General features: G+C 39.0%; 1 protein-coding gene across 1 annotated transcript; it reads left to right on the top strand.

The window, feature by feature from the left end:
- The first annotated feature begins 3,954 nt into the window (after nt 1–3,954).
- STRAP (serine/threonine kinase receptor associated protein) lies at nt 3,955–26,070 on the top strand. The gene is made up of 10 exons (XM_037033836.1): nt 3,955–4,402; nt 5,283–5,418; nt 12,510–12,591; nt 13,129–13,201; nt 15,936–16,032; nt 16,902–17,039; nt 19,261–19,397; nt 23,781–23,930; nt 24,481–24,546; nt 25,253–26,070. Exons 1-10 carry the CDS (start codon nt 4,291–4,293, stop codon nt 25,312–25,314), a joined length of 1,053 nt encoding a protein of 350 aa, XP_036889731.1. The 5' UTR covers nt 3,955–4,290; the 3' UTR covers nt 25,315–26,070.
- The last annotated feature ends 593 nt before the right edge of the window (nt 26,071–26,663 follow it).

The raw sequence follows: 26,663 nt of genomic DNA, 5'->3' as shown, positions 1-26,663 counted from the left end.
AACAGATGCATCTCAGGGTGTGTGCATGCTGATGTCCCCCAAACCAGCAGCCCTCCTGCCCCCTTCCTGGTGGCCACTGCCAATGCTGCATCAATGGGCAAGAACACCCAGGGGTAAGGTGCAGAGAGGGACCCTAACGACCCCTAGGTGGTGTCTGTGAGCTTGGACCACGGAGCTCTCTTTGCCCTAGTGAAAATCTTTGGGCCACGCGTTTTAACTCAGCTCTACCCTACCTCCCCTTTCATTCTCTCCTGGGTGGCGGCACCCGGACTCTGTGAGCCACATTTTTTGCTTCCTCAGCATGATCCACTTTAGGCTCTTCCAGCAGGGGGCGCCTAAAGAAAACTGCAACACTGAAGAGGGAGAGGAATTTGCCTTACTGCTTGCTTCTTGGTGCCTTCCTATTGGTTTGATCTACGATGGCCATGTCGACAGCTATTTTTATAGAAGAGTTCAATAATTTAAACAGCTACTTTTACAGAAGAGGTAAGTGAGCACTCCCAACCACCACAAAGTAGAAGAAACTAGGAGCTGTGACTTCCATTCATCCCTTGTACCACACAAGAGAGAGAGAAAGGAGGGAAAGCCCTCAGCATTTAGGCCTTCAGATGGCCACGACTTGTTTGTGATCTTAATTTCCTCAAACCCTAACCTTCTTGCAGACTCTGATCGAACCTTCATCTTCTAGAGTCCCTACCTATTTTGCGGGGGGGAATTTTAACGTCTTCCCACATGAGAAAGGAGCCACATTATTGCATGTGGTTAAACCACACAGGCTTTGTCCAGATGTGATGGAGCTTTCCTTGGCCTGGGGTTGGCCAGAGGAGCACATGAATTTTCTAGGGGGATTGTGGGCTCTGTATAATGAGATAGAGATGCCAAGTGATCTGAATTCCATATGATGTATTCACCAGTGAGCACTCCATGGAAGTGAGGGCAACTCGCTTCCATGAGTGTTAATTTTCTTCCCAAGACAACATGATCTAGCATTATGTGAAGAAGATATAATCTCCATATTGATGTGACTTTTACTCTGTTCTTTTGGGGAAAAAATAACCCTTGAATTCCTGGATATGCATCTTCTGTTTTTTTCCTGAACATTTCCATATCACTAGAACTATCACTTTAGTTTGGAATTGCTCTTTATGAATCATTTAGGGAAAACAGTGCTAGTTCCAAATGGATTCTTTGACAATGTAATATTTCCTCACAGAAAAGTGTAGGTGATGGTGAGGGGAAGGAAATCTCATTTTATCCAATCAAACAATCTGTATCTGTGTCTCTACCTCTAGTCGCAAAGCCATGACAGCTGATCTTTTTGTTCAAAACACTTAGTAGAAGCAGTACCAAAAGTATTCAAATTAAGTCTTCCTTTTCTTCATTAATGTATAATTTGAGATTTCTCACCCTACAAACAGCTGATTTCATTCCAAAATCATAAACTAATATGGATTCTTCTAGCTCAAGTTCTAAGAATATAACCAAAACACTTTCCAATAAAAGAGGGAGGAGAATCAAAAAGGATAGCCCTGGTTGGTGTGGCTCAGTCGGTTGGAGCATTGTCCCATACACCAAAAGGTTGACGGTTCAGTTCCCAGTCGGGGCATATACCTAGGTTGTGGGTTTTGAGTCTCAATTGGGGCATTTATGGGAGGCAGCCAATCAATGTTTCTTTCTCAAATCACTCTTTCTCTATCTTTCTTTCCCTTCTTCTCTCTCTAAAATCAATAAACATATTTTTAAGACATTTTAAAAAGAACACACATTGTTCTTATACAAATAACCGACTAAATTAATAGAAATGTCACCATTTAAATATTAGTGATATGGGATCTCTGCACTGAAAAAAGTATTGTTATTAAATAAAAAATATATATATATACAAAAAGTACTAAAATAATGAAATGTTTAGTGAAAACTTCCCTACACCCTCTTAAAAAGTAAAAATATGGCCCTGGATGGTGTACCTCAGTGGATTGGGCAAGGCTGTGAACCAGAGGGTCGCCAGTTCGGTTCCATGTCAGGGCACATGCCTGGGTTGCAGACCAGGTCCCCAGTATGGGGTGCAGGAGGAGGCAACTGAGGCAACTGCACATTGATGTTTCTCTCCTTCTCTTCCCCTCTCTCTAAAAATGAATAAATAAAATCTTTTTTTAAAAAGTAAAAATATGAACTCTCTATAACAAGAGAAAAAATAAGAAATAATGTGAAAACAAGTAAAGATGCAAAGGCAGAGTTGAAAAAACTAAAGTCAAAAACAAAACATGAATATATGAAATATAAGCTAAATGGAACCACTTCGAAATAAAATTGGAGCTGCCATCCCAGAGAAACTGCCCTGTATCTCCCTCCTACTCCTCAAACCTGTGGAATGTCTGAAAGGGGGAAAACAACCTCTGAACTGGCCAGAGCAACGGTGTGCTTCAAACAACAGTTTGCACAGCTAACAGGAAAGAGTACATCCTGACTACCAGCCTGAAAATAAAGACATCCACGTGCACCTGAAGAATTAGTTTATTTGCACCTATAGAAATTCCCTCCTTGGCTAACTAACATAATGGAAATTCCTTCCTTCTATTCATGTAATTATTTCTCTTCCCTTTGTCATAAATACCATTGTCCTCACCCCCTAAGTGGAACGCTATTTGGGTTTCTGCCTGAATAAGTGCTTCCAAGAATTGCAATTCTTTTTTTATCTCAAATAAATGCTTGCTGCCTCTAACTTTAACCTTTTATTTTTAGGTTAACAAAGGATATAAAAAAAACTACATGCGAAGCAGTAAGAAAGAGAATTGACTCAAAGGAAAGTAAAAAAAATGTGGAGGAAGCACAGAGTGAAGTAGAAAAGATACAACGCAAAGGGAAGAAAGCAAATGAAAATAGGTAACTGTCTGACCCTCTTTCTGCTGCATTCAAATTTATTCTCTTTGTCTTCCTGAGCACATTGATGCCCAGCTAGACTGTATTTTCCAGACTCCCTGTGTCTACATATTGGTCACGTGTCCCAGATCTCACCAATGAAATGTGAGTTAGGCAAGGTACTTGCTTGGACAAGACTTTTTGAGATTCGCATTGCAGTGTGGGTCTGTTTCTATGCCATCCTCTTTATTTCCCACTCTCCTTTCAGAAGTATCAGACCAAGGATTACGTGAAGTGGGTTGCTTGCGGGAAGACCATACTACATTTTCTTCTTATAATTTAGTTTTTAGAGTCTTCTAGCAGTAGTATTTTGCCTATGTGTTATCATGTTTATGTATGTAAATTACAAGTTATTATCTGTATATTTATAATTACAAGTTATTATCTGTATATATATATCTGTATATATATATCTGTATATATATATATCGGGTTTTATTAATACGACTATTAATCAAACTGGACCACTACTCTAGAGTTCTCTGAACTCCTCCAAAGAAAAATAATTTGAACTTAACTGTATTTAAAGCCACATAACACTCATGTCTAAAATATTAGCAGTACAGGAATGTTACATAATAGAAGGGGTGGCTGGGGAAATTTTCTTGAGGGCCTTACTTTTAAATAATGCCAGAGGAGGTACCTATATAGTTGTTAGAATTTAAAAAGTTCTTAGACGTTGTTTGCTGGTTTGGGCCGCCGTTGGGAACCCTGATTTTTACAGTCTACATGTTCAGATACTCCGAGCATAATCCACAGGCCCCTCCAGGTACAGGGTCTGAGCACAGTAGGGCAGTTTAGAGCGTGACAAACTTGGCCGAACGCTGTTTCGGGCCGATCAGAGCTCAGCACAGAGGGACTTCACTAAAGGGCCTAGAGCGCCCCCACGTGTCAATCAGGCAGGCGCCGGGCCAGCGTCACGTGTCCTACGGGTGCCGAACTCGCGGCTGCGCGCTACTGTCCTACACGCTCTTTTTTTTTTTTTTTTTTTTTAAACGGAGCGAGCCCGCCTTCCAACAGAATCCTCATTTCCGGCGGACTCAACGTCATTGGTATCGCAACTTCCTGCCGGTGGCGGTGTGGACGGTGGGGTCCTGGCCGCCGGTCCTCTGCTTCTCCCCTTCCCCTACTTTCCTCCCTCCTCCCTCCCTCTCCCTTCTTCCGCGGCTGTCGGTCGCGGGTCGCAGACTCCCGGACCTATCCCTAACCCTTCCTGACCTCGGTATTTTGGGATTGGCCTCCTTTTCCCGTTTCCCGGACCATCGCCGGTGTCAGGGCGGGGGCCTTGAGGAGCCGGAGGCACTGCACTTGAGAAGGAAAAGAACGAGACGACCCCGGCTCCCCATCTCGCTCCCTCGGTTCGTCGCCGCCATGGCCATGAGGCAGACTCCGCTCACCTGCTCCGGCCACACGCGGCCTGTGGTTGATTTGGCCTTCAGTGGCATCACGCCTTATGGCTATTTCCTAATCAGCGCGTGCAAAGGTAAGCAGGGCCGCTGATCAGGGTGGCCAATGGGCTAGGACTGGGCGGAGAGGGCGTGGAGCCAGCACTCCTCGGTGCCGAAGAGGTTGGGAGGACCCCAATCTTGGAGATGGGGGCCAGAGGAGCAGCGTTTGGGGTTCCGCCGCTGGAGTCAAGAGAAGCTTTTGTGATGCCTCTAACAAGGCTAAGGGTTGTCTTCTGCTAAGGCTTCTCATTTTACTTTTATTGCTATTTCTGGAGAAGCGGGACTGCTCACTTGTCAAGACGCCCGGCCCAGCAAACTGTCAGTGTCTTTCAAAGGTCTGGGAATTGGAAAAACTAGGCCAGACTAAGGAATTACTCCTTACCTTATTTTACAAAGGCTTGCCACCTCCATTATCTCATTGGGCATTCCTTTGTGGTATTAGCCCCGTATTTCAAACAGGCACTGAGATTTAGGTTAACAAGTTTGTCCAAAATGAGACAGTTCTAGATTTTGATGCAGATCAGAATTCTTCCCACCGAGTTACATAGATGCTGCCCAGAGAGCTCAGTTCTTCAGTTAATTAAGTTAGTTTATTTAGTTCACTTACATGTACAGGATGTGGCAAAAGTAGGTTTACTTTCGTTTAAAAAGTGTGTGAATTAGTTTATTCTTGTATTATTGTTTATTAATTATTGTATTATTTTCCATGCAAACATCTTGTAAACTACTTTTGCCCCCACCCCGTAGTTGATTTAATTTATTTCAGGCTGTTCCTTAGTGACCTCAATGCATGAGAATAGTAAGTTAGCAGATGCAGTTTTCCTCTTGTTACTGAACCTGACCATTTTGTGTTTGAATCTAAGATTTCAAATAATCTGAACTTGTAAATCACATGTCTTTTTGAATGTTTTTTAGATGGTAAACCTATGCTACGCCAGGGGGATACAGGAGACTGGATTGGAACTTTTTTGGGTCATAAGGGTGCTGTTTGGGGTGCAACGTTGAATAAGGATGCCACCAAAGCAGCTACAGCCGCTGCAGATTTCACAGCGTAAGTATAGTCAAATGGCTAGGTTTGGAGGTCTTTGTTTGTATTCTGAAATAACCAAACTTCAATCTCAGTTATTCATTAAATTCTCATTCAGTGCCACATAGACCACATGATGTTTATCTCACCAAAAGTCCTGGCTGCTTCTTTCTCTTCAGTGGTTCTTAAAATTTCCAGACTGAAGTGACTTATCTGCATGTCCGGATTGGGGCCCCGGAATCCGCATTATTAACAAGCACTCCCAGTAGTGAGTGTTGGTGGTCTTGTTTGGAAATGCTGCTCCACGGGTGCTTCCTGAGTGATAAATGAATGCACTTCTGTGACTTTCTAGAGTGCTGATGCCCCCAGATATATCAGCTGAATCCCACTCTCGGTTTTTATGAACTTGCTTTAGACATATTAAACACTCCCAAACCGAGTTACTCTTCATTTTCTAAGTTTTTAAAGTTCTTTATTTTTTCTTACCATCCGAATTTCTTCATCTTACCTATGCTACCAGCAGAATGCCTCCCCACTACAGTGTTTCTTATGCCTCTGCTGCTACCTTAGTTTAGATCCTTGCCGCTAGCTAGCCTCCTTCCGTCTAGTCATCTTCCACAGTGCTGCCGGTTGTCTTCCTAAGAGCAAATTTCATCATGTCACTTCTCTGTCTAATAATCTTCCTGTCTTTCCTCTGCCGTTTCAAGGGTTGGTGACCTTGCATTTACAGTTGAATAACCCAAGGAACGTTGAAACTACTCAGATGCATGTGTCCAAGAAATTCTGATTTGGTCTGGGATGGAGTGCAAACATCAGCATTTTTTTTTCTCCTGAACGTTGTTCTAGGTGATTCTGATGTGCTGCCTCAGAAGCACTGGCCTAAGGGTTAAACTTCAGTTGCTGGCACTTTAAAATTTGGCCTCATGCTAGTTCATCAGTGTCATCTGGCATTGCACACCATATGCCTTACAGTCTAATTACATTATCTGTTGCCAGAATACATGTTACCTATGTGGATTATTAGAGTGACTTGAAATAATTCACTTTCCCCTTTAGGGTATGTTTCATATTTTATACAGTTCTGTTATCTCTAGTTCCTAACTGTGACCCAGCAGACACTTAAATGTTTAAACTAATGAAGGCAGTGTCAAGAGCTGTTGAACATATTAATAGACTTTATTAGACTTCAGAGTCTGGAGAATAAAAGTACTGTTTGTTTTTTTTTTCCTAAGACAATTGCACACTGAAGAGCAAGTGTAAATGTGTTACTCCTTTGTTTTAAGCAAATTAACATACTAAGCTTATTATGAAAAATAAAGGCACATTGTTTGTGGTAGTGAATGTGTGACTGCATTTGTTAAAACGCAGAGACTTTTGTACCACAGTGAATTTTACTGTATGTATTAGGTAGGCCAGAAAGTTTGGTTTTTTTCTGTAACATGGTTCTAATAAGCTCTTAGTTGTCTTTAACTTCATTTGAGACGGTTTTGTGTTGTGACAGCTGTCATTTCAGCATGTATCTAAAGAAACTTACCAAAATTAGTGAATTTTTGTGTAGCCATTTTAACGTGGAAAACAGAAGAAAATACGCAACATTTTTGGCTTATTTGCTTTATAATATAAAGAAAGGTGAGAACACAAGTGAAACACACACACAAAAGGATTTCTGCAGTGTATGGAGAAAGTGCTGCACTGATCGAGAGTGCCAGAAGTGGTTTGCGAAGGGCTGTGCTGGAGACTTCTCCCTGGGCGGTGCTCCACGGATGCTCCAGGGTCGGGTGGACCAGTTGAAGTTGACAGCGTTCAAATCAGGGTATTAATTGAAAAGGTTAAATTTAAAAAAAAAAAGGCTTTAATTGAGGCTAATCAGTGTTATACCATGCGGGAGATAGTCACCATACTCAAAATGTCCAAATTAATAAAGTTATTGGTGAGAATGAAAAACATGTCTTTTATGGAAGAAAACTAAACAGACTTTTTGGCCAACCCAATAAAATTAAAAAATAAATTAAATTTTTTAAAGGAGAGGGAGATAACACTGCTTACAAGGGGTTAAATTTGAGATGCTGAGAGATTAGCGAGAAAAGTTATTATTTTTAGCCTGAACTTACCATTTTTTCTGTGTCTTAAGTGAATATGGTCTTTATTCATAACCACAGTAAAGTTTCATGCTGTGCCCTGTTGCGATTGTATGTAATACTGATAAAGTAAGGAACTGCTTGTTTATATATGTAAGTCCTTTTAATGTCAACAGCTTCAGGTCAGATGCTGCTTTAGATGTCAGCATGGGTGCTTATCATGGGACAGAGTCCTTTGATTGTTAATTATAGAGGTCAAAGTAGAAAATAAAAGGGATGCTCAGACAAGGAAAACTCAGGGAGTGCTGGAAGATGAAAGTGTCTGTTTCCTCTTTTGTGCTCACACCACTTCCTGTGGTGGAACTTCTGGCGCTTTCACGGCAGCACTTAACTGGTCTGTGTGTCGCTGCTTCTTGAGGTCAAGGGCCATGTCTTATATTTTTTGTATCCCTGTCTTGTTTAGTACTTTGTGTTTGTTGAATCAATAACTTGAGGAAATTTTCTAAAGTAGAAGAATAAAGGATGGATGAATTATAGATCCCTTTGGTTTTGCTTCTGGAACACTGTCATTGGGAATAAGTGTCATGGATTTTATAACAGGCAGAAAATTAAGGTTAATAACTTCAGGTTTTGAATACTTGATAAGTGGATTTTAAAAATGTTACTGTTACTAGGTCTTGGTCTGGTGGTATCAATATTTAGTGAAATGGAATTTTAAATGAAATAGAGTTAAGTTATTGATACAAATATGACAAGATTTAGACACTCGACAGTAGCACTAAAAGAGACAAGTTTTTTGAATTGCAGTTCTAAAAAGATCCATTTTGGCTAACTCTGAATCTGTGTTATCTTGCCCTAACAGTGTTAATTACATGAGCAGAATGCTTCATCACTTCCTGCTTGATGGTTTTGCTCTGTTTTTTTATATTTAAAAAATTTTTTTAATTGATTTTTTTAGAGAGAGGGAGGAAGGGAGAGAAACATCCATTTGTTGTTCCACTTGCTTAATGCGTTCATTGTTTGATTCTTACATGTGCCCTGACCTGGGATCCACCCTGCAACACTGGCATGTGGGGATGACATGCCAGCTCACCTGCTGGCCAGGACTTGCTCCCTCCTCTTTAAGGGACCTGGGCAAAAGCTTGTTAGGAAGGGTGCCCATCTCTGAAACCTGTGGATGCTCGGTTTGTTCATTTGGCCAAATTGTAATGCCAGCCCCAAGGAAAAGAAATAAAAGGCATTACATAGAAGTTACTATTCCCATGAAATGCAGAGAGAAAGGATTGAAAATGGCACTTTAAATACTTAACAGAATCTTGAAAAGAGTATTGAGGATTTTATCTTGCTGCGAGAACAGTTATCTTTGGTTAGGTCAGTTACAGAGCATTAATGACCAAAATCATACATTTGAAGAGAAGTCTGTGGATAGGTACTTGGTGTTTCTGTGCTTTCTTAACATTTCAAGTCTGTGTCTATATTAACAAATAGTATTAAAAACATGGATGCTGGTTTAGACTCGAACTCTGTACTTAAGTTCTGGCTCCATCATTTAAGAGCTCCATGACCCTGGGAACTTAATTTAACCTCTCTTTTTTCTCAGTTTTGTCTGTAAAAATGAGAATAGTAGTAGTGCTTACCTTATATGTTGATCATGAGTATTAAATAAATTTATGTCCCTACTATTTAGAATAGTGCCTGGAATCTAATAACAGTTTAAGTACTTCATGTGTAACAATAATAACTACCGCCCTGTGCTAGACCAAAATATATGTTATTTTGTAACTTATATGGCTGAAAGCATGAAACCTTTTGGTTTCATGCAAAGAAGCTTGAGTAGATACAAATATCAAGAAGGAATTTTTCCCCCTCTGTTAAGGCCTTTAGGTGCCACGATCCAGTGGGAAAGGTGTAAGCCTTCGCATTAGGCATGGCTGAGTTCATGTGCTGGCGACACTTTGCATTCGATCACCGGATGCTCCGTAAACTTTGGTTTTTGTGTCCGGAAAATGGTTGTAGGAGGAATGCTGTGAACGGTAGCTGAGCCTTTCCCCTCATTTGTTCTGTGTCTGCCTGTGCGGTGTGGGAGCGTGTGCGCTCATTGCTTGTCCTCCTCTCTTTCAGCCTGGGCCTTGCTGTTAGGAAACTCGGTCCGGCTCGAGAGTCGCTCCCTCAGCTTCCCTGATTAATCTTAGCTGGAATAAGTCATTCTTAGGAACTTTTTTTTTGCACCTCATTCTTTGTTTCTCAGAAAACTCATTCATGTCATGTCGATTCAGAGGTGAATTTTATGCCTGCTTCTTGCGGAGAAAATAATCAGCAGAGCTGAATTGTGGGTCAGTTTAGAATGTTATCTTGAGGGATAGGGCAGTCACATCAGGGCATCGGTGCACTGCCCCTGAAACACCGTCCTCTTTATATATGTGTTTAAATTTATAAAGCTAGTGCTAACGTTACTTGCCGTGACCCTCTTAGCACCTCCACTTTCCTCCCATCAGAGTCACTAGGGCAGAGAAGGACACTTCTATCAAAACCTAGAGAAGATTCCTGTGCTCTGTTCTGGAGAGTGTTATACTGTAGGTGACCACAGTGTATGATCCCCTTTATTTTTTCCTTGTAAACATCAGTAGAAAGATCTACTTTTTCTTTGACTAAGGTTCTCAGTAAATCAGAGGTGGTATTACCTCCTTTTTGATGACTTGGTCAACATGTTAAGATAGGCCCTTTGTTCCCGCTAAAATAGCTTGTTTTGTTCAGGCTTTAAAGAAGTTAAGTAGCTCCTCTTTTGAGACTCGGGTGTTAGTGAAGATGCTTCATGGTCTGGATTTGCATTCTGCAGCCAGCTAGTTAACACAAGTTTATTGCCTGGAGATTGAAAAGGCATTAGGAAACAGGTTCTCCCAGTTTCTTTTGAGGACTCTTTCTCTAAGTAATGTAAATAGGCCAAAGTTTGTACAAGTGGTCAGAAGGAACATGCTTTGTCAGTGTCGTCCTCAGTTGTGGTGTTTCTACAGGGGGAAGACCAGTTACTCTGCCTTCCTGGGTAACACTGCTTCGCTCACGCCAGTACCTTCCCCTTCATGAGTGGATCGACGTGGTTTAAGCAGAATCATAAGATTTGTAAGGAGATTTTGGAGATCATTGAATATACTTAAAAGTATATCAAAGGATATTGCCCAAGAGTGTCTTTGAGACTTGGCATCATGCAAATAACTAGAAGTTTCAGGTGTATTTGCTGTTTTCCTCTTTTGACACCTGCTTTCATTCCAAGTCTGGAGTCCTAATCTTTGTGAAATTTTACCACTGATTTCCTTGTGATTAAGAGTAAACATATGCTAAAAATAAAAGAAAAGCAAAATTAAACACAATCTACTGATCTAGCTGAGCTCCGTGGAAGAAAAGATGGGGGTGGTTCCTGGAGGTCAGGTAAAGGAAAGGTTTTGTTATAATCCTGCATTGGAAATGAGCCCTGAGAAGGAGTAGAACTTTGGATACCTGAGAACAATTTCTGCAAAGACATAGGAAGAAAACCCACGGCTTGTTTGAGGAATGGTTTATAATCTGGCTTGGCCAGGTTCAGGGAGGTAATACAAAATGAGGTCGGGAAAGTTGGTCTGGGCCAGAATTGAATTGGAAATGGGAGAGATTGGAGCAGGTGTCCTTTGCAGAGAGAAATGAATTCTTGAGAATTTAGTATCAGTACTACTCAGAGTTGATGTTATTTTTCTCAGAATAGGTATATTTAGCCACTCATGACCTAAATATGTGATAGGAAGGTTTATATCATTAGTATTTATTACTCTAAGGTGGTCATCTGTGTGTTTTTACTGTTATACATGCTATTAATGCTTGTCTACAATATCCGGTTTTATTGTTGTTCCTGGTGTATGTCTGCTTGCTCTATAAGGCTATTGGCTTTCATGGTTTAGATTTTCCAGACTTTCTGGTATAATTAGCAGCGTATTTTTTTCAGTGTTTAGAACTACGTAGGTTTGTATTTTAATTGTGTTTATTTAATGTGGTATTTAATGGATAAAATTTAATGCTCCTCGGCTGGAGCTCTGCTAAGGCAGGAACTTCCTTTGGATCCTTTTCTCCCGTTTGTGTCCCGGCGCTAAGTCTAGAACGACACACAGTATGTACTTGATGTGTTTATCACATGTTTGTTGAGTAAATGAAGAACATACCCCTTGCTTTTCTTTTTTTTATTTTTCACTTATTCCTGGAAATGTCAGTTATAAAATGGAATCCTTTATGGAGCATAGCTGGTTGCTCATAGTAGTTCTCGTACTCATATGCAAACTTTAAACATTTGTATTTGGAGGGAAACCCTACGGTATTTTGTAAAGTATTATTTAACCATTATTCCCTGACATACAGACAAAATGTGTGTTTATAGACACAACCACACACATATTTGGTTGGGACGGGTCAGGGAAACATGCAGCTGAGATTAAAAATCTTCAGTATTAGCATATAATCAAAGGCTAATATATTGGGAGGAAGTTAATTGGACTAACATTTGAGAATTTGAGAGTCGACTTTGAAGAAGAGGTGAGGAGAATATTTTCTATTGTGTTGATTTAAAATTTTGCACAACTTGTATCAGGGCCTTTTATTTTACTGTCAGTTCTTTTAAGGATTTCTTGTTTTTCTTTTTCTTTTGCATATACATGAGAGAGAAAACAGTTGGAAAGGTGAAACTAAAAATTGGTTAAAACACTTTGCATTCTGGCTAAAATATGGCTGTAGGCTAAAATATGGCAAGTAAGGATGTATTAGTTCATGGATTGCATTTACTTACATTTATAGATCTTTTCTACCATCAAAATGAGATTGGCTGCATGGCTCTTACAGAGAAATTTCTTCTCCTTTAGACTTATTTAAATATTTTATCAAATGAACTCTTAACAGTGGAAGGGTATTAGAAATACGGAGATTTATAGTGTATTTATGGAACATTTCACATATTTAAGTTATTTGGTAAATAATCATCAAAACTACCATTATATTTATCTTAATTTTATTTTCCATTTTTAGCAAAGTGTGGGATGCTGTCTCAGGAGATGAATTGATGACCCTGGCTCATAAACACATTGTCAAGTCTGTAGATTTCACGCAGGTATCAGAAAATGGAATTTTTTAAAGGAGTTAAATTGATGTTTGTGTATTTGTTTTGGGAGGCGAATTTTAGGTGTATATTGGCTTATATTTAATTTGACTGTAGGTTAAGCTATGCATACTTTTGCTTGGTTAATGATATATGAGGCTTTTAAAATACCCTGGAATTCTTGTATCAGTCCCCCATGAATAGCAACAAACATTTAAAATGCCCAGTTAATGTTTCCCAGCTACTTTCAGACGGGAGAGGGGGAATTGGAGATGATGGAAGAACTACTACTCAGGAGGGAGGGCAGCGGGATCAGAGCAGGTTGAGCCAGTTTATTGGTAGGTGGTAGAAAATATTTGGACTAGGAAGTTTAAAGGGCTTTGGCATTAAGACAGAAATGTTCTGTAGCATCTTCTCAGAAGTAATTGGCATGTGTTGTATCTTTTTGTGACGTGAGCCTTGTTTGGATTCTATTTGATGTTCAAGAAGTTTGAAGGAGATACAAGCATTACAGTGTTTACTCTAGTAACATTTTACTTGTGTTTTCAGGATAGTAATTTCTTGTTAACTGGGGGACAGGATAAACTGTTACGCATATATGACTTGAACAAACCAGAAGCAGGTAAGCATAATTAATTTATACATGTTTATGGTTTTACTTCCTTAAAATTTAAATGATTTCTTCTAATTAATTCATGTTCTTGTGGGGAAGAAATTAAAATGTAATCTATTATTAAGTATTGATCATGTTTACATCTTTAGCTTTTGGTTCATATATTTTCCATTTTTCTCTGCAGATATATTTCTGAATATTGACTTATTATAATATGCTTATATAACCTTATAGTTTAAAAATGTATACTGGGCCCTGGCTGGTGTAGCTCAGTGGATTGAGCTCAGGCCTGTGAACCAGAGGATCGCGGTTCGATTCCCAGTCAGGGCACATGCTTGGGTTGCAAGCTGGTTCCTTGCAGGCCAACTCCCAGCAGGGGATGCACGAAAGGCAACCATACATTGATGTTTCTCTCCCTCTCTCCTTCCCCTCTAAAGATAAATAAGTAAATAAAATCTTAGAAGAAAAAAAAAATGTATACTGGTACATTTTTCTATGTTACTAAGTTTATTAAGTTTTTAAGGGTAAATGACAGTGTTACTACCTTCTGGTAAGAATTGTTATCTGTAGTAGGTGAGAAGGGTGAGGATTCTCTGTACATATATTTAGATGTTTGAACCATGTGGGTGTATTAAGTATTCAGAAGAATTTTTTATGTCTGCAGTGAATAATTTTTTTATGTCTCCCTATGAATGAGTGAATTAACCAATCTCTTATTATAGCCTATTTGGGCTACTTACAGATTTTAAGTGAAAGCAGTATTATCCTTATAGTTGTATTTATTTCCACGATTGTTTTTGCAGGGTAACTACACAGAAATAGAATTGCTGGGACAAAGGGAGCTACACTTGAAAGCCATTTCTAGATATTACTAAAGTTCCCTCTAGCAAAGGATAAAATACATTAGTAGCTAACCTGTTCTAGCAAACACTGATAACTAATTTTATTTTTTCCAGTTTAATAGGAGAAAAATGATTCTTTTGAACTGTGAACTTCTCAGAATAATTTATGAGATTAAAATACTGTTGAATTCCGTTGGTCACTTCCATTGAGCAACAGTATTTCTTGATTTGTGAACTTATTACCTGTTCACGCCCTTTGTCCATTTATTGTTGTGATGTTCAACTTTTTCTTACTGATTTTAAAGTTTTATTGTATTCTAATTTGTCATTTGCTTTTGAATTTTGTTAATAAGGTTTATGATATACACTAAAAAATTTTGGTGGTGAAATCTTTTCATTTCCTTTCTGAATTCTGTCCCTCCTACAGGAGTCGTAAGGCCCCTCTTCTTCCTTACCCCAGAGTCGCCTTTGTTTTGTAGTATTTTAATGCCTCCCTGGCCACATGATACATATTTAAAAGCTACCAATGTACGATAAACAGAATTTTGTTGTATTTGTTATGTATTAGTTGGTATCTTAAATTTTGTATCATAAGCATTTATTGTTTGTTCATAAATCAACTTTGCAAGTTGGTAAGAAAATCAAAGCTACTTTGGTAATTAAGCAATTATTATCAAGATACCTTTTCTAAAAGCATTTCTGAGGTGAGAAAACAAACTAGATGATTCTAGATGATGAAAAGTTTTTATCTTTATTCTCTTTGATAACTTAATGCCAAAAAAGATAGCAGAGTGTTCCTATCTGACTCAGCAAGGTAATTCAGGGTTTATTGGGGGGAGGCCCATTTTTACATCTATTACTTTTCTCAAAGCTGCTTTTGAGAGGGTTTCTTCCATTCTACTGGCAGTAGAAATAGTAAATTAACTGAGGTTTTACTGTATGTCAGAGACCAGGTTAGAAAGTTTAGATGTATATTCTCATTTGATGTTTAAACTGAAACTGTGAGGTATAGGAATTACTGTTACCCATTTTATTGTTGAAGAATTGCAGTCTTCAGAAAGTTGAGTAACTTGCCTGAAGTCAACGGTGTTGAATGGCATTGCCTCCAGCATCTGTTTTTCTCAGAGATAACAATGAATGTTGTTTATTTAATCTTTTGAAGGGAAAGCTTCCAACAGAAAAGGGTTCCTTTTTTCTTCTTTGTTTTTTTTTTTAATTTTTTTATTTTTTGCTCTCCATGTAGAAATTCAGGATGGGGCAAAAGTATAGAAAATAATAATAATAGTTAATAAATAATACTACAAGAATAAATTTTCATGTACTTCCAACTGTAAACCTACTTTTGCCCCACCCTGTACTCTTGAGAATACTTCACTGCTTTTCATTACCCTTTTCTCCTTGTAGCCTCTACACCTCACCACCACCACCACCACCACCACCACCACCACCCCCCACCACCCCGCCCCCGGCCCTTTCTGTGTGTTACTGCTCACGGTGGCTTGGATGAGGGTCCCAGTACTGGTGATAGTACTTGCATTAACTCAGGCTGTCTTGTTCCTTAGTCTATATTCTTATTAAATTATGCCACATTAGTTATTCTTTTATTTTATTGTGATACAATAATACTTTTGAAAGTAGAAAAGTAGCCTGGAGGGAGTGGTGTGTTTATTTTTGCTACATATAGGATCATAGTTCTTGGGTTCTTTGTCATGCAGAAAATTTTTTATTCCAGTGTAGAAAAATTGACTATATTCTACATAAACAACAAGTTTGAACTGTGCTAGGCTTTATAAAGTTGTGGTCTAATTTAAAAAGTATTTTTTCTTTTTACATATTAAGTTCTTCCAGTATTGCTCAGTTTTGGAGATCAAATATTAACAAATATATTTTAATATTTTAAGAACCTAAGGAAATCAGCGGCCATACTTCTGGTATTAAAAAGGCTCTGTGGTGCAGTGAGGATAAACAGATTCTTTCAGCTGATGATAAAACTGTCCGGTGAGGAATTTTTCTTTACTATTTCAAGTTTGAAAAGTATTTGACCTTAGAGCTTATATTTTAATTATTTTTTGTGGCTGTTATATAGGAAGCATTGTCTCTGAACATTAAAACTTCAGCACATAGGTCACATTCTTCTGGAGGTATCCATTTACTGTTACAAACAGAGTAGAATTTACAAGACACTTAATTAAAACTATGAACACCTTATAGGCAGGTGCTCTTTACCTAGGTCAGGGACAGGCTGACTATAGGGAGTCCATGAAACCCCTGAAATTCTGTACATAATTTTATATAGAAAAAATTATGTATTTTTTGTGGAAAGATACATAGATACATAGCCAACATCAGAGTCACAAAAAGATAGGAACCAGCCCTTGCTGGTGTGGCTTAGTGGATTGAGTGCCAACCTGCGAAGCAAAGGGTCACTGGTTCAATTCCCAGTCTAGGGCACATGCCTGGTCAGTGGTAGCGGGTGTATGAGAGGCAAAAGCATACCTTGTGGTTTTTCTCCGTCTCTTTCTCCGTCCCTTCCCTTCTCTAAAAATAAATACATAAAGTCTTTCATAAAAACTGTAAGAACCATTATTTAGAGCACCACTGAAGTTAATTAGATTTGGGCATAAATGTCTTAGTTTTTACATAGTTTTGCTGAGTTCTTTGGGAAGTATATTTAAATACTATGGTTGACTTTACCAATAAGCTAATGATGATTTGACCTTGTATAGGAACCCAGAACTGTGTATCATCTGTAATTTATAAGTTGGAATGGAGATTGTTTTACAGTTGTGATGGTTAATCTTCAGATGTAACTAAGAGTCAAGCTTTTTAAATGAGTAAATGCCACCTTATTTTCTTCTTTTTTGCAGCCTTTGGGATCACGCTACAATGACAGAAGTGAAATCTCTAAATTTTAATATGTCTGTTAGCAGTATGGAATATATCCCTGAGGGAGAGATTTTGGTCATAACCTATGGACGATCTATAGCTTTTCATAGTGCAGTAAGGTATGTTCAAGAAATATCTTCATTTTCTCTTCTGGTAAGAAAAGACAACCTAGAATATTTAAAAACTAGAAGACATACATGAAAAGGCATTAAAGTCTTTAAAAGGAGAATTTTGGCCTGAACTGTGTAACTAGGGCACACAAACTAGTCACTGGGACTCTCCAGCACACCGAAAATACATTTTTTGCTGATCCGAGAAAAATAGGTGTAATTTTGATTTATTCACATTGAAGGTCTGTTGTCGTGTTGGCTGTTATTTTTTATTTGATAATCTAAGGGGAAAAAGGTCAGTTCCCCTGAGATAATGACCGGTCTTACACATTTTTAAAACTCTTCTGGCACACCAGTTGAAAATTGCTGCCGTGTAATACGGAGAGAAATGTTTCTGTACCGTTAATGATGTGGTTATGAAGAAGTTGGTGTACTGTAGTCAGAGAAATGAACCAAATTAATTTTCAGATATTCAGGACATTTATTGATAAAATTTAACTTTTAAATCTTATTTTTCTTTAAAGAATCACTGGACTGGTGCCATAATTTATGTTTATTACTATATAAAACCGCTGTGATCTTGATTCTCCTGTTTTCACTTTAAAATTTTAGAGAAATAATTTTTTTTCCTATTCCAAGTATGTGTAGACCTAATGATTTTTTTTTAACAGACACAAGTTTTGTGACTCTAAATATAGTAAATGTTCTTGTTGAAAATTTGGAAAATACAATTTTAAAAAGTTTACCCGCAGTGCTACAACCATAGATTCCAGAATATTAATAGCTTTATTTTCTTTGCTACACATGTATGTTTATTTGCGGGTCTCCATCCCCACTCTGGTTCCTGGAACCTTAACGAGTATACTTTTTATTTTAAAATATTCTTAGCCATTCAGAATTCTAGGAAGACATTTTTACTAGGTACAGCATTGTAGGTTGCGCTAGATTATGTGTCAATTTCCCTCTTACACAACAGTGTCATGAGGGTTAGGGTGCACCTGTGTTTCCTTGTAAAGGAATTCCAGTAGAGTTCCGAGGATAGGAACATTAAATTGCACAGTTCTGTTAACTGCTCACTCCTGGCCACCTGCAGTCCTACTGTGGACTGTTGCCTTAAGTCCTGTTTTGGTGGCAGGGGTTTGCTGGTCTATTGAATATTCTAACATTTGAGCTGGAAAAGTTGTATTCAGTGATCCCACGTCAGTCGTGGCTAATTTTACTTTTCCTGCTTTGTAGTGTGTGATGATGGGAATAGGATGGTGGTGGCATTCGGGAGCTGGAATGCACTGATGTTTTGTACTGGAGGACTTCATGATTTTTAGGGTGGGACAGGAGCCGGTGTCCAAAACTCACTGATAGTCAGGTGAAGCTGTTATGGATTAATTTTTTTATTAGACAGCTCTAGTCTCAAATTTAGTTTTTCTTCTATTGCCTGATGGTAAAAAGTGAGCCAGTTTTAGCAATTTATATTTTATGGGATTGAAGGTTTATCTTGAAGCAGAAGCTTTATAAATTTTCAGCAATTGAGAATACTGTGTAAATAATCCTTTAATATCATTGCTCTGTAAAAACATTTTTTGTTTACAAAGATAATGTATGTTTGTCATGGAAAGGTAACAATGCAGCATTAAAATTTTTTCAAAACAAAAAAATCCCAATATATTAATACTGCTTTAATGAGCCAGTACAGACATTTGCAGGAAGGCATCCCATTGCACAAAATGTGGATTCCCCCCTGGCTCGTGTAGCTCAGTGGATTGAGCGTGGGCCTGCGAACCACACGATCGCAGTTCGACTCCCAGTCAGGGCACATGCCTGGGTTGCAGGCCGGTTCCCAGCAGGGGACACACGAAAGGCAACCATACATTGATGTTTCTCTCCCTCTCCCCTTCCCCTCTAAAGATAAATAAATAAAGAGTACTTTTTAAAAAACTACCTAGAATTAGAGATACTAAATTTTAAAAAAATGTGGACTCCCTCTGCTGAAATGCCTTTGTATTCTGGAATGAATTCCACCTGGGCGTAGAATCCTTTTGAACTTTTTTTGTTAATATTATTGAGGGGTTTTTTTGTTTGCTTTTGTTTCTTAACATTGCTGTATTTGACTAGATGAATATTTACTTGTTCCTTTGGTTTCAGAATTTAGGACCAGTTAAATGTAACTGATTATTTCCTCGTATTACTTATGCAAGACTAAAAATGTATGAGTATTTATATGAATTTTTTCCAGTTTGGACCCGATTAAATCCTTTGAAGCTCCTGCAACCATCAATTCTGCATCTCTTCATCCTGAGAAGGAGTTTCTTGTTGCAGGTGGTGAAGACTTTAAACTTTATAAGTATGATTATAACAGTGGAGAAGAATTAGGTGAGTGTCCTCTTTATCCTCCCTTAAAATGATACGGTTACTTTTATCAGATGTTAGGTTTCAGTAATTAACACTCCAGCAAATTTTTCAGTGAACCTCGAACTCACAGCTTCCAAGTGATGAAAAAGTAAAGGATATTTATCCATTTGGGTGGAACCATATACAGAACTTCAAGTGTGCTGAACTTAATTTACCTTTTCCTTTGAACTAAAGTCGATTTGTGTTCTGACATTCTGTACAGTAGTACAGTGTATTTATTGGGGGAGCAGGGTTATGCCCAAGTCATATTAAATAGGTACGAAGAGATCTGCTCCGAAGTATAGTGCAGGTGTGTAGCCCATCTACCTGACTCCCCGTCTCTGCCAGCATAGGCATCCCTAAGGTTCTCTAGTGAATTGGGGTATGGAATAGCTGTAGACTATTACAGGGATACCTTGGGGATGTAAATTGGAGGGAGGTTGAGTTTTTGGTTTGTTTTTATTTTATTTTTGTTCTTTTTAAGAGTCTTGACTTTTGCTTCCATTTTCATGATAATAGTCCTCAATAAAGGAAAGAGAAGGCATGTAAGATTAATGATCATGGTAACTTTACATTTATTTGATGGACTAGGTGTTTCATAGTATGGCTCTCAATATTTACTTTAGTTCCCAAATAGCTTTTGCTTTTTGAACTAATGTGTTTAGCTTTTATGTTGTGGTATTTGTTTTAGTTTTTTGTCTGTAAGCTGCTGCTTTGTTTCCAGGTATCCTGTTTGGCTACCCAGTGAACTAAGCTTCTTAGAATGATACAGAACAAAAGACACTTTTTAAAACTATTTTACTTATTTTCATATTTTATTGATTATGCTATTGCAGTTGTCCTCATTTTTCCCCATGCCACCTTTCCACACAGTACCCACCACCACCACCACCACCACCACCACAACCTCAGCTAATCCCTCCACTATTGTTCATGTCCATGGGTCATGCATGTAAGATCCCTGGCTACTCCATTTCCTATACTTTACATCCCCATGACTGTTCTATAACTACTTAATCCCCTCACCTCTCCGATGTTCCCCCACACCCTCCTCCTGCTTGGCAACCAGCAGAACGCTCTCCATATCCATAATTCTGTCTTTGTCCTTATTTGCTTAGTTTTTTTTTAGATTCAGTTGTTGACAGATTTGTATTTGTCATTTATTGTTCATAGTTTTGATAATCTTTTTTAAAATAAGTCCCTCTAACATTTTATGTACTAAGGGCTTGGTGATGATGAACTCTTTTAGTTTTTGTCTTATCTGGGAGGCTTTTTATCTGCCCTTTGATTCTAAATGATGGCTTTGCTGGGTAGAACACTTTTGGCTGTAGGTCTCTGCTTTTCATGACTTTGAATATGTCTTGCCAATCCCTTTTTTCGTGCAAAGTTTCTTTAGAGAAATCAGCTGACAATCTTATGAGAACTCCCCTGTAGGTAACTCACTACTTTTCTCTTGCTGCTTTTGAGATTCTCTTTGTACCTTTAACCTTTGGCATTTTAATTATGATGTGTCTTAGAGTGGGCCTCTTTGCATCCATCTTGTTTGGTACTCTCTGTGGTTCCTGGACTTGCATGTCTATTTCCTTCACCAAATTAGAAAGGTTTTCTTTCATTATTTTTTCAAATAGACTTCCAGTTTCTTGCTCTTTCTCCTTTTGGCACCCTTATGATGCAAATGTTGGACCTCTTGAAGTTGTTTCAGCGGCCCCTTATACCATTTTCATTTTGGGGGATTCTTTTTTCTTGTTGTTCTGATTGGTTGATTTTTGCTTCCTTATGTTCCAAATCACTGGTTTAATTTTCAGCCTAATGCACTCTACTGTTGTTTCCCTATAAATTGTCGTTTATTTCAATTAGTGTATCCATTGTTTCTGACTGGATCTTTTTTGTGCTGCTGAGGTCCCCACTAAGTTCCTTGATCATCCTTATAACCAGTGTTTTCAACTCTGCATCTGATAGATTGCTTATCTCCATTTCGTGTAGCTCTTTTTCTGGAGTTTTGGTTTGTTCTTTCATTTGGGCCCTGTTTCTTTGTCTCCTGGCTTTGGCAGCCTCCCAGTGCTTGCTTCTATGTATTAGGTAGAGCTGCTTTGACTCCATGTCTTGATAGTGTGGCCTAATGTAGTAGGTGTCCTGTGGGGTTCAGTAGCATAGTCTTCCCCATCAACCTACCTGGATATTTGAGGTGTGCCTTTTGTGTGGGCTGAGTATACCCTCCTCTTGTAGGTAAGCCTCGGTTGCTCTTGGCAAATGAATGAGAAGGATATACACAGGCCAGTCAGCCACAAGGATTGGCTATGACCAGTGACCACCAATCTCTGCTCACTGTGGAGGTCACAGTGCAGAAGCAGGGTGGTGGTGTTCTCACATGATCTATAGCTGTCCACTGGGTGAGTTGGCCCTGGGATTCTCAGGGTGGTGCAGACCAAGGTCACCTTCCACTTGTGTTTTGCCCAGGGTACCCTACCTGAGCTATAAGCAGTCTGAGATGGCTGCTACTTGTGCTGGGCTGGGAGATTCCCAGGTGAAGCCAACCTGTGAATCTAGGCTGGCTGCTGCTAGTGCAGAGTCTGGGGCTCACTGAGGCCAGCTGCTGAATGTTTGAGAGGATTTAGGAAGTTGTGTAACAGGAGCCAAGACCAGCCATTCATACAGAAAAGCAGCTTGGGTGGGCCTGTAGACTGGGTGAAGTGGAGTTTCTAGGGTTCTCCAAGGCTGGTCAAACAGTGTTAGCCAGGTTGATGGAGTCTCAGATATGGCACCAGCCTGCTGGCTGTGTGGGGTGATGGTTTAGAAAGGGGACAATGGCCTCAGCTTACCCTGATACCAGACACTTCAGTTTCTCCCTCTGTGCTACTGGTGCCTTTCAAGCTGCTCCCCGATGCTGGAACTCGGAGTGAGTGCAAGTAGGTGAGTCCGTGTGTCGGTTCTTTAAGAGGGACAGCTTGGAGCCCCAGCAGTTTCTTCCACAGACTCAATCCCCACTGTTTTTTGCAGCCAGAAGTTGTGGGGACTTACCTTCATGGCACTGGAACCCTGGGCTGGGAGGTCTGGTGTGAGGCTATGACTCCTTGCTCCTGATACAGCCCTTCTGAATTTTTATCCACTTCACGTGGGCGAGGGACCATCCCGTTCTGCATCTGCTCCCCTCCTACCAGTTTGGATGGATGTGGTTTCTTCAATTCTGTAGCTGTCAGACTGACATTGTTTGATTTCCAACAGTTCTGAGTGATGCTTGTTCTACATTTCAGTTGTAATTTTGTTGTGGTTGTGCAAAGAGGCGAGTCATGTCTGCCTGCCTTGCTGTCTTGACCAGAAGTGAGACAGTTTAATGCTTTGTTTCTTTGAGCAGGCTGATGGATTGGGGTTGGATTAATGGAACCTTGGCAGGTAGACCATATAGAATCTATTTTCATTCCTTATGGTTCTCCCTTTATTACTCAAATATAAATGACCTTTAAGTAAGAGGTTTTTAAAAAAGATTTTATTTAATGTCAGTTTTCAGAGTATCATCATTCTCTTTGAAGAAGAGAAGTAAATTATTTGCCTGATATCTGAGGTCACAGTTAGTGAATACCAGGACCTTGGGCCTAGCAGTCTCATTTCAAAACCTCTTATTCTTTCTACATGTATGATTTTTGCTTAGGACGAATACTCAATATTCTCTGGTAGGACAGGGTTGGGGGAGGGTGGTGCTTGAGAGCCTTTGAGGAATAGACTCAGGAACATGCACACTGGTCCACTGAAAAGCTTTGAAAACTAATGTGATGAGGCATTAGAAAGTAAAGTGGAAAAGTTTGTAAATAAGGATGCAACTTAAATAGGCCATGACCACTACTAATCTGTACATTTTCTCATTAAATGTCATAGATGAAAATACATAAGGATTATTATTGACCTTATATCTCAATGTTCTGTGACAGAATGACTAGTGGACTTAAGGTCTGGTAGGAAAATTAAGAGACAAAGTGGGTAGAAGAGCTCCATCTAGTGGCTTTCTATCGTCATAATGGTTCCCTGGTAAATAGGCAGTGAGTTTAGGATATGGAAACTGGGTTTGAGCTATAGACTTTAGATTTACTTTCTGTGGAATTTAGGGAGGTTTTCATATACTCCCTTCATCCTTATTGACACGTGAAGTGTCAGGGCTTTTTTGTTTGTGTTTTGTTTTTAGAAAGACTATCTGACACTGGAATGTGAGCTAGAATGGCATAATCTTACTGATAAATGGTAGACAGGATGGTAATGAGAATCACTTTATTTTTAATTAGGTATAATTCAGTAATATAGACAGTGTTTTCTTTAGTGTGTCGATACCTAACCTGTTGTTTGTTAAATTGTCTAACAGCCCTTCTCCTCTTTTAGAATCCTACAAAGGACACTTTGGTCCAATTCACTGTGTGAGGTTTAGCCCCGATGGAGAGCTGTATGCCAGTGGCTCTGAGGATGGGACTTTGAGACTGTGGCAGACTGTGGTAGGGAAAACATACGGCCTTTGGAAATGTGTGCTTCCTGGTAAGCATTTTTGTTCAGAGTTACCAAATTCAACTTTATATAACTTTGTGTCATTTTTTATCATTTCAGTGTTTCTGTCTCAGAGATTTTAAATTATGTAACATGGTTCACACAGAGAGAATCCTGTGATTATAAATTGGCTACTGTGTTCTTTTGTTTAAATTTTGTGTATAATCTATTCTAGTTCGATATTTTTACATTGGGTGATTTGTCGAATGGAGTGGACCTAATTCAAAATTTGTTAAGAGTGCAACGTGAGGAATTTATAAGTAAATGTATTTAATCTCTGATAGCATTACTTCCTGGTCCTTACTAACAAGGTAGACATGTTTTTAATAAAAGTAGTTAGTTATTGGTCCCAGTGTAGTTGTACAAACCTAAAAGTAATTTTTAAGGAAAGGCATATTACTATAATTACAAAAAAGGAGATGTTCCTATTATATTTTGTGTCTCATTGCTTGGAGTAATCTTGGCTTACTCTTCTTGCCTATAAAATACTTCTGTTACTGGTAATATAGTAATGCATGTATCATTGCTTGTCTTTTCATAGAAGAAGATAGTGGTGAGCTGGCAAAGCCAAAGATCAGTTTCCCAGAGACGACGGAAGAGGAGCTAGGTAAATACTGACGAGTTAACTTCTGTAGATCCCTAGGGGACTTCGGATTGAAGTGTTGTGTGAGTTTTACTTATTGACAGAGGAAACTTATTAATATGAATATACCTAACTAATGGAAATTTTAAATGCGTATCTGTATATACACATTTACATGACAAGTATTTAAGTATCTACTGCGTAGTAGTAGGCACAGGGGTGCAGTGTGGACCGAAGTGTGGTCATTCTTATTGAACTTAGAGTCCAACTTATGAGTCAGATAATGAAATAAATAAACCAGTTGTTACAGTTGTGGGGGTTATTTAACAATGGTTAAGCACTTATTCTGTACTAAGGGTTCTTTCCCATTACAAATTGGATGTGCCATGATTATATCATATTGTTGAGGTTCTAATAAAGGAGGAGTTGGATCTTTCAAAGATGTGACGGAGTCATTGGAGACTTAGCCAAGAAGGGCGGCCCCTGGGAGGTTGAGTTACGGGGTAAGAGAGTGGTGGGTCGAACACACGGATTCTTCACTGCTTTTCAGTGGTGTGAGTCTAGTCATTACTGGCACGTGCACTTAGTCGCTTTCGCTTTCTCACACCAGAACACTAAATAAAGAAACCCCCAAGCCTTTTTTAATTCCTTTATTACACAGAAATGTAGATTTCCTTCTTTCCTTTATAGTTGACTAATGTGAATTTTTTGTTTTGTTTTGTAATTGTAGAAGAAATTGCTTCAGAGAATTCAGATTCGATCTATAGCTCAACTCCTGAAGTGAAGGCCTGAGAATCATGTATATGCCACAAGTAGTATACAATTTACGGACTAAAACGAGCAGAGAAAAGCATCGGCCTTCCAGAGTTGGTCTCTGCTTAAGACAAACCTGGAGCACGGAATCCTGGGGCATGTGCGTGAGCTCCAGTGCCGGAAGTCACTTGGTGGCACCTGTAAGTGAAAATGCGAGTGTCCGATGAAGGCAGGTGGAGTCACGCTCTGGTAGTGTGATGGCCCGTTGTCTTCTTAATGGACATGTGCAAGCCAACATTCAGTTTCTCTTATTACAATTAGATTCTTGTAGCTGTTTATGTTATTATGGTGAAAAAGTATATTGGCCTATTTTTCTGACTTTTCCCTTAAAACAGGAAGTCTTTTTTTTTTTTGCTCATCATAAAGAAGAGGGAATACATGATAAAGTAACTACTTTGATCTCTTGTTCATTGTACACTGCTTCTGAATATCTAATTGTTTTTGTTGTCTAAATAAAATGCCGCTAAAACAAAACAGTGTTTCTTGGGGAAATTAATAAATTTGAGTTTTTTAAATGGAAATCATCTACATTGTAACTGTATCAAAACAGTCTGATTAAAGAATCGGTAGTAAACGTTGTTCCCTAATTTTGAAATTCTGTTGTACTGAATTATTGGACTTTGCTTGGGCTGCGTTTACTACCTCCTTATACGGGAGAGAAATGCTTGCTTTGCCTTAAACAAACTTTCAGAGTAATGACTTACTTAAATGATACATGCCCAGCTATAAGAAGAAGAAAATCAGAATTAGCAGAAATATGGCAGAAAAATTACTCACAATCCCGCCATCCCCCAAATCTATTAAAATCCAGTGAACATGACTACACATTAGTGCCTCCCATGTGTATAGAGGCATGGATAGAAAATTTTATAAAAGTTGGATAACAGGCCTACAGTGTTTATTTTATGGTATCCTTGAAGTTCAGGTTGCCTTCAAAAAGCCTTTTTACCAGCCTTCCAATAAAATGGATCAACTGAGTTTAGACTTGTATTTATTTATTACAATATGGAGCAGATATTGATATTGGTGCTTTGGACATACTTTGACACAATGAATAACATCTCTGCAAAATTGTTTTTTCTCTCCTACTCATGTTGTGAATGACCCCTGATCACTTTCCTTTAGAAGAAATAACCAACAAGCGTGTAAGTTTCTGAGGGTTTGTGGTAACCAGCAGAGAGCACCGCAGGCTGCGGCCCCCTTAGAGGGGGAAGAGCTGTTTGGCGTAGGGGGAGCCTGGCCCTCTGCTCTGTGGAAGCGTGGTTACCCATGTGCCACAGGTTGCCAGACTCCAGTCGTAGAGTCTTACTCATCCTAAATAAAGTTGA

Source organism: Sturnira hondurensis, unplaced genomic scaffold (genome assembly GCF_014824575.4).
Source record: "Sturnira hondurensis isolate 20B ecotype Veracruz unplaced genomic scaffold, ASM1482457v3 Scaffold0021795, whole genome shotgun sequence".
In the NCBI taxonomy this organism is placed as follows: domain Eukaryota; kingdom Metazoa; phylum Chordata; class Mammalia; order Chiroptera; family Phyllostomidae; genus Sturnira; species Sturnira hondurensis.
The sequence above is the reverse complement of the archived record's forward strand: the minus strand, read 5'-3'. Positions and strand labels throughout refer to the sequence as shown.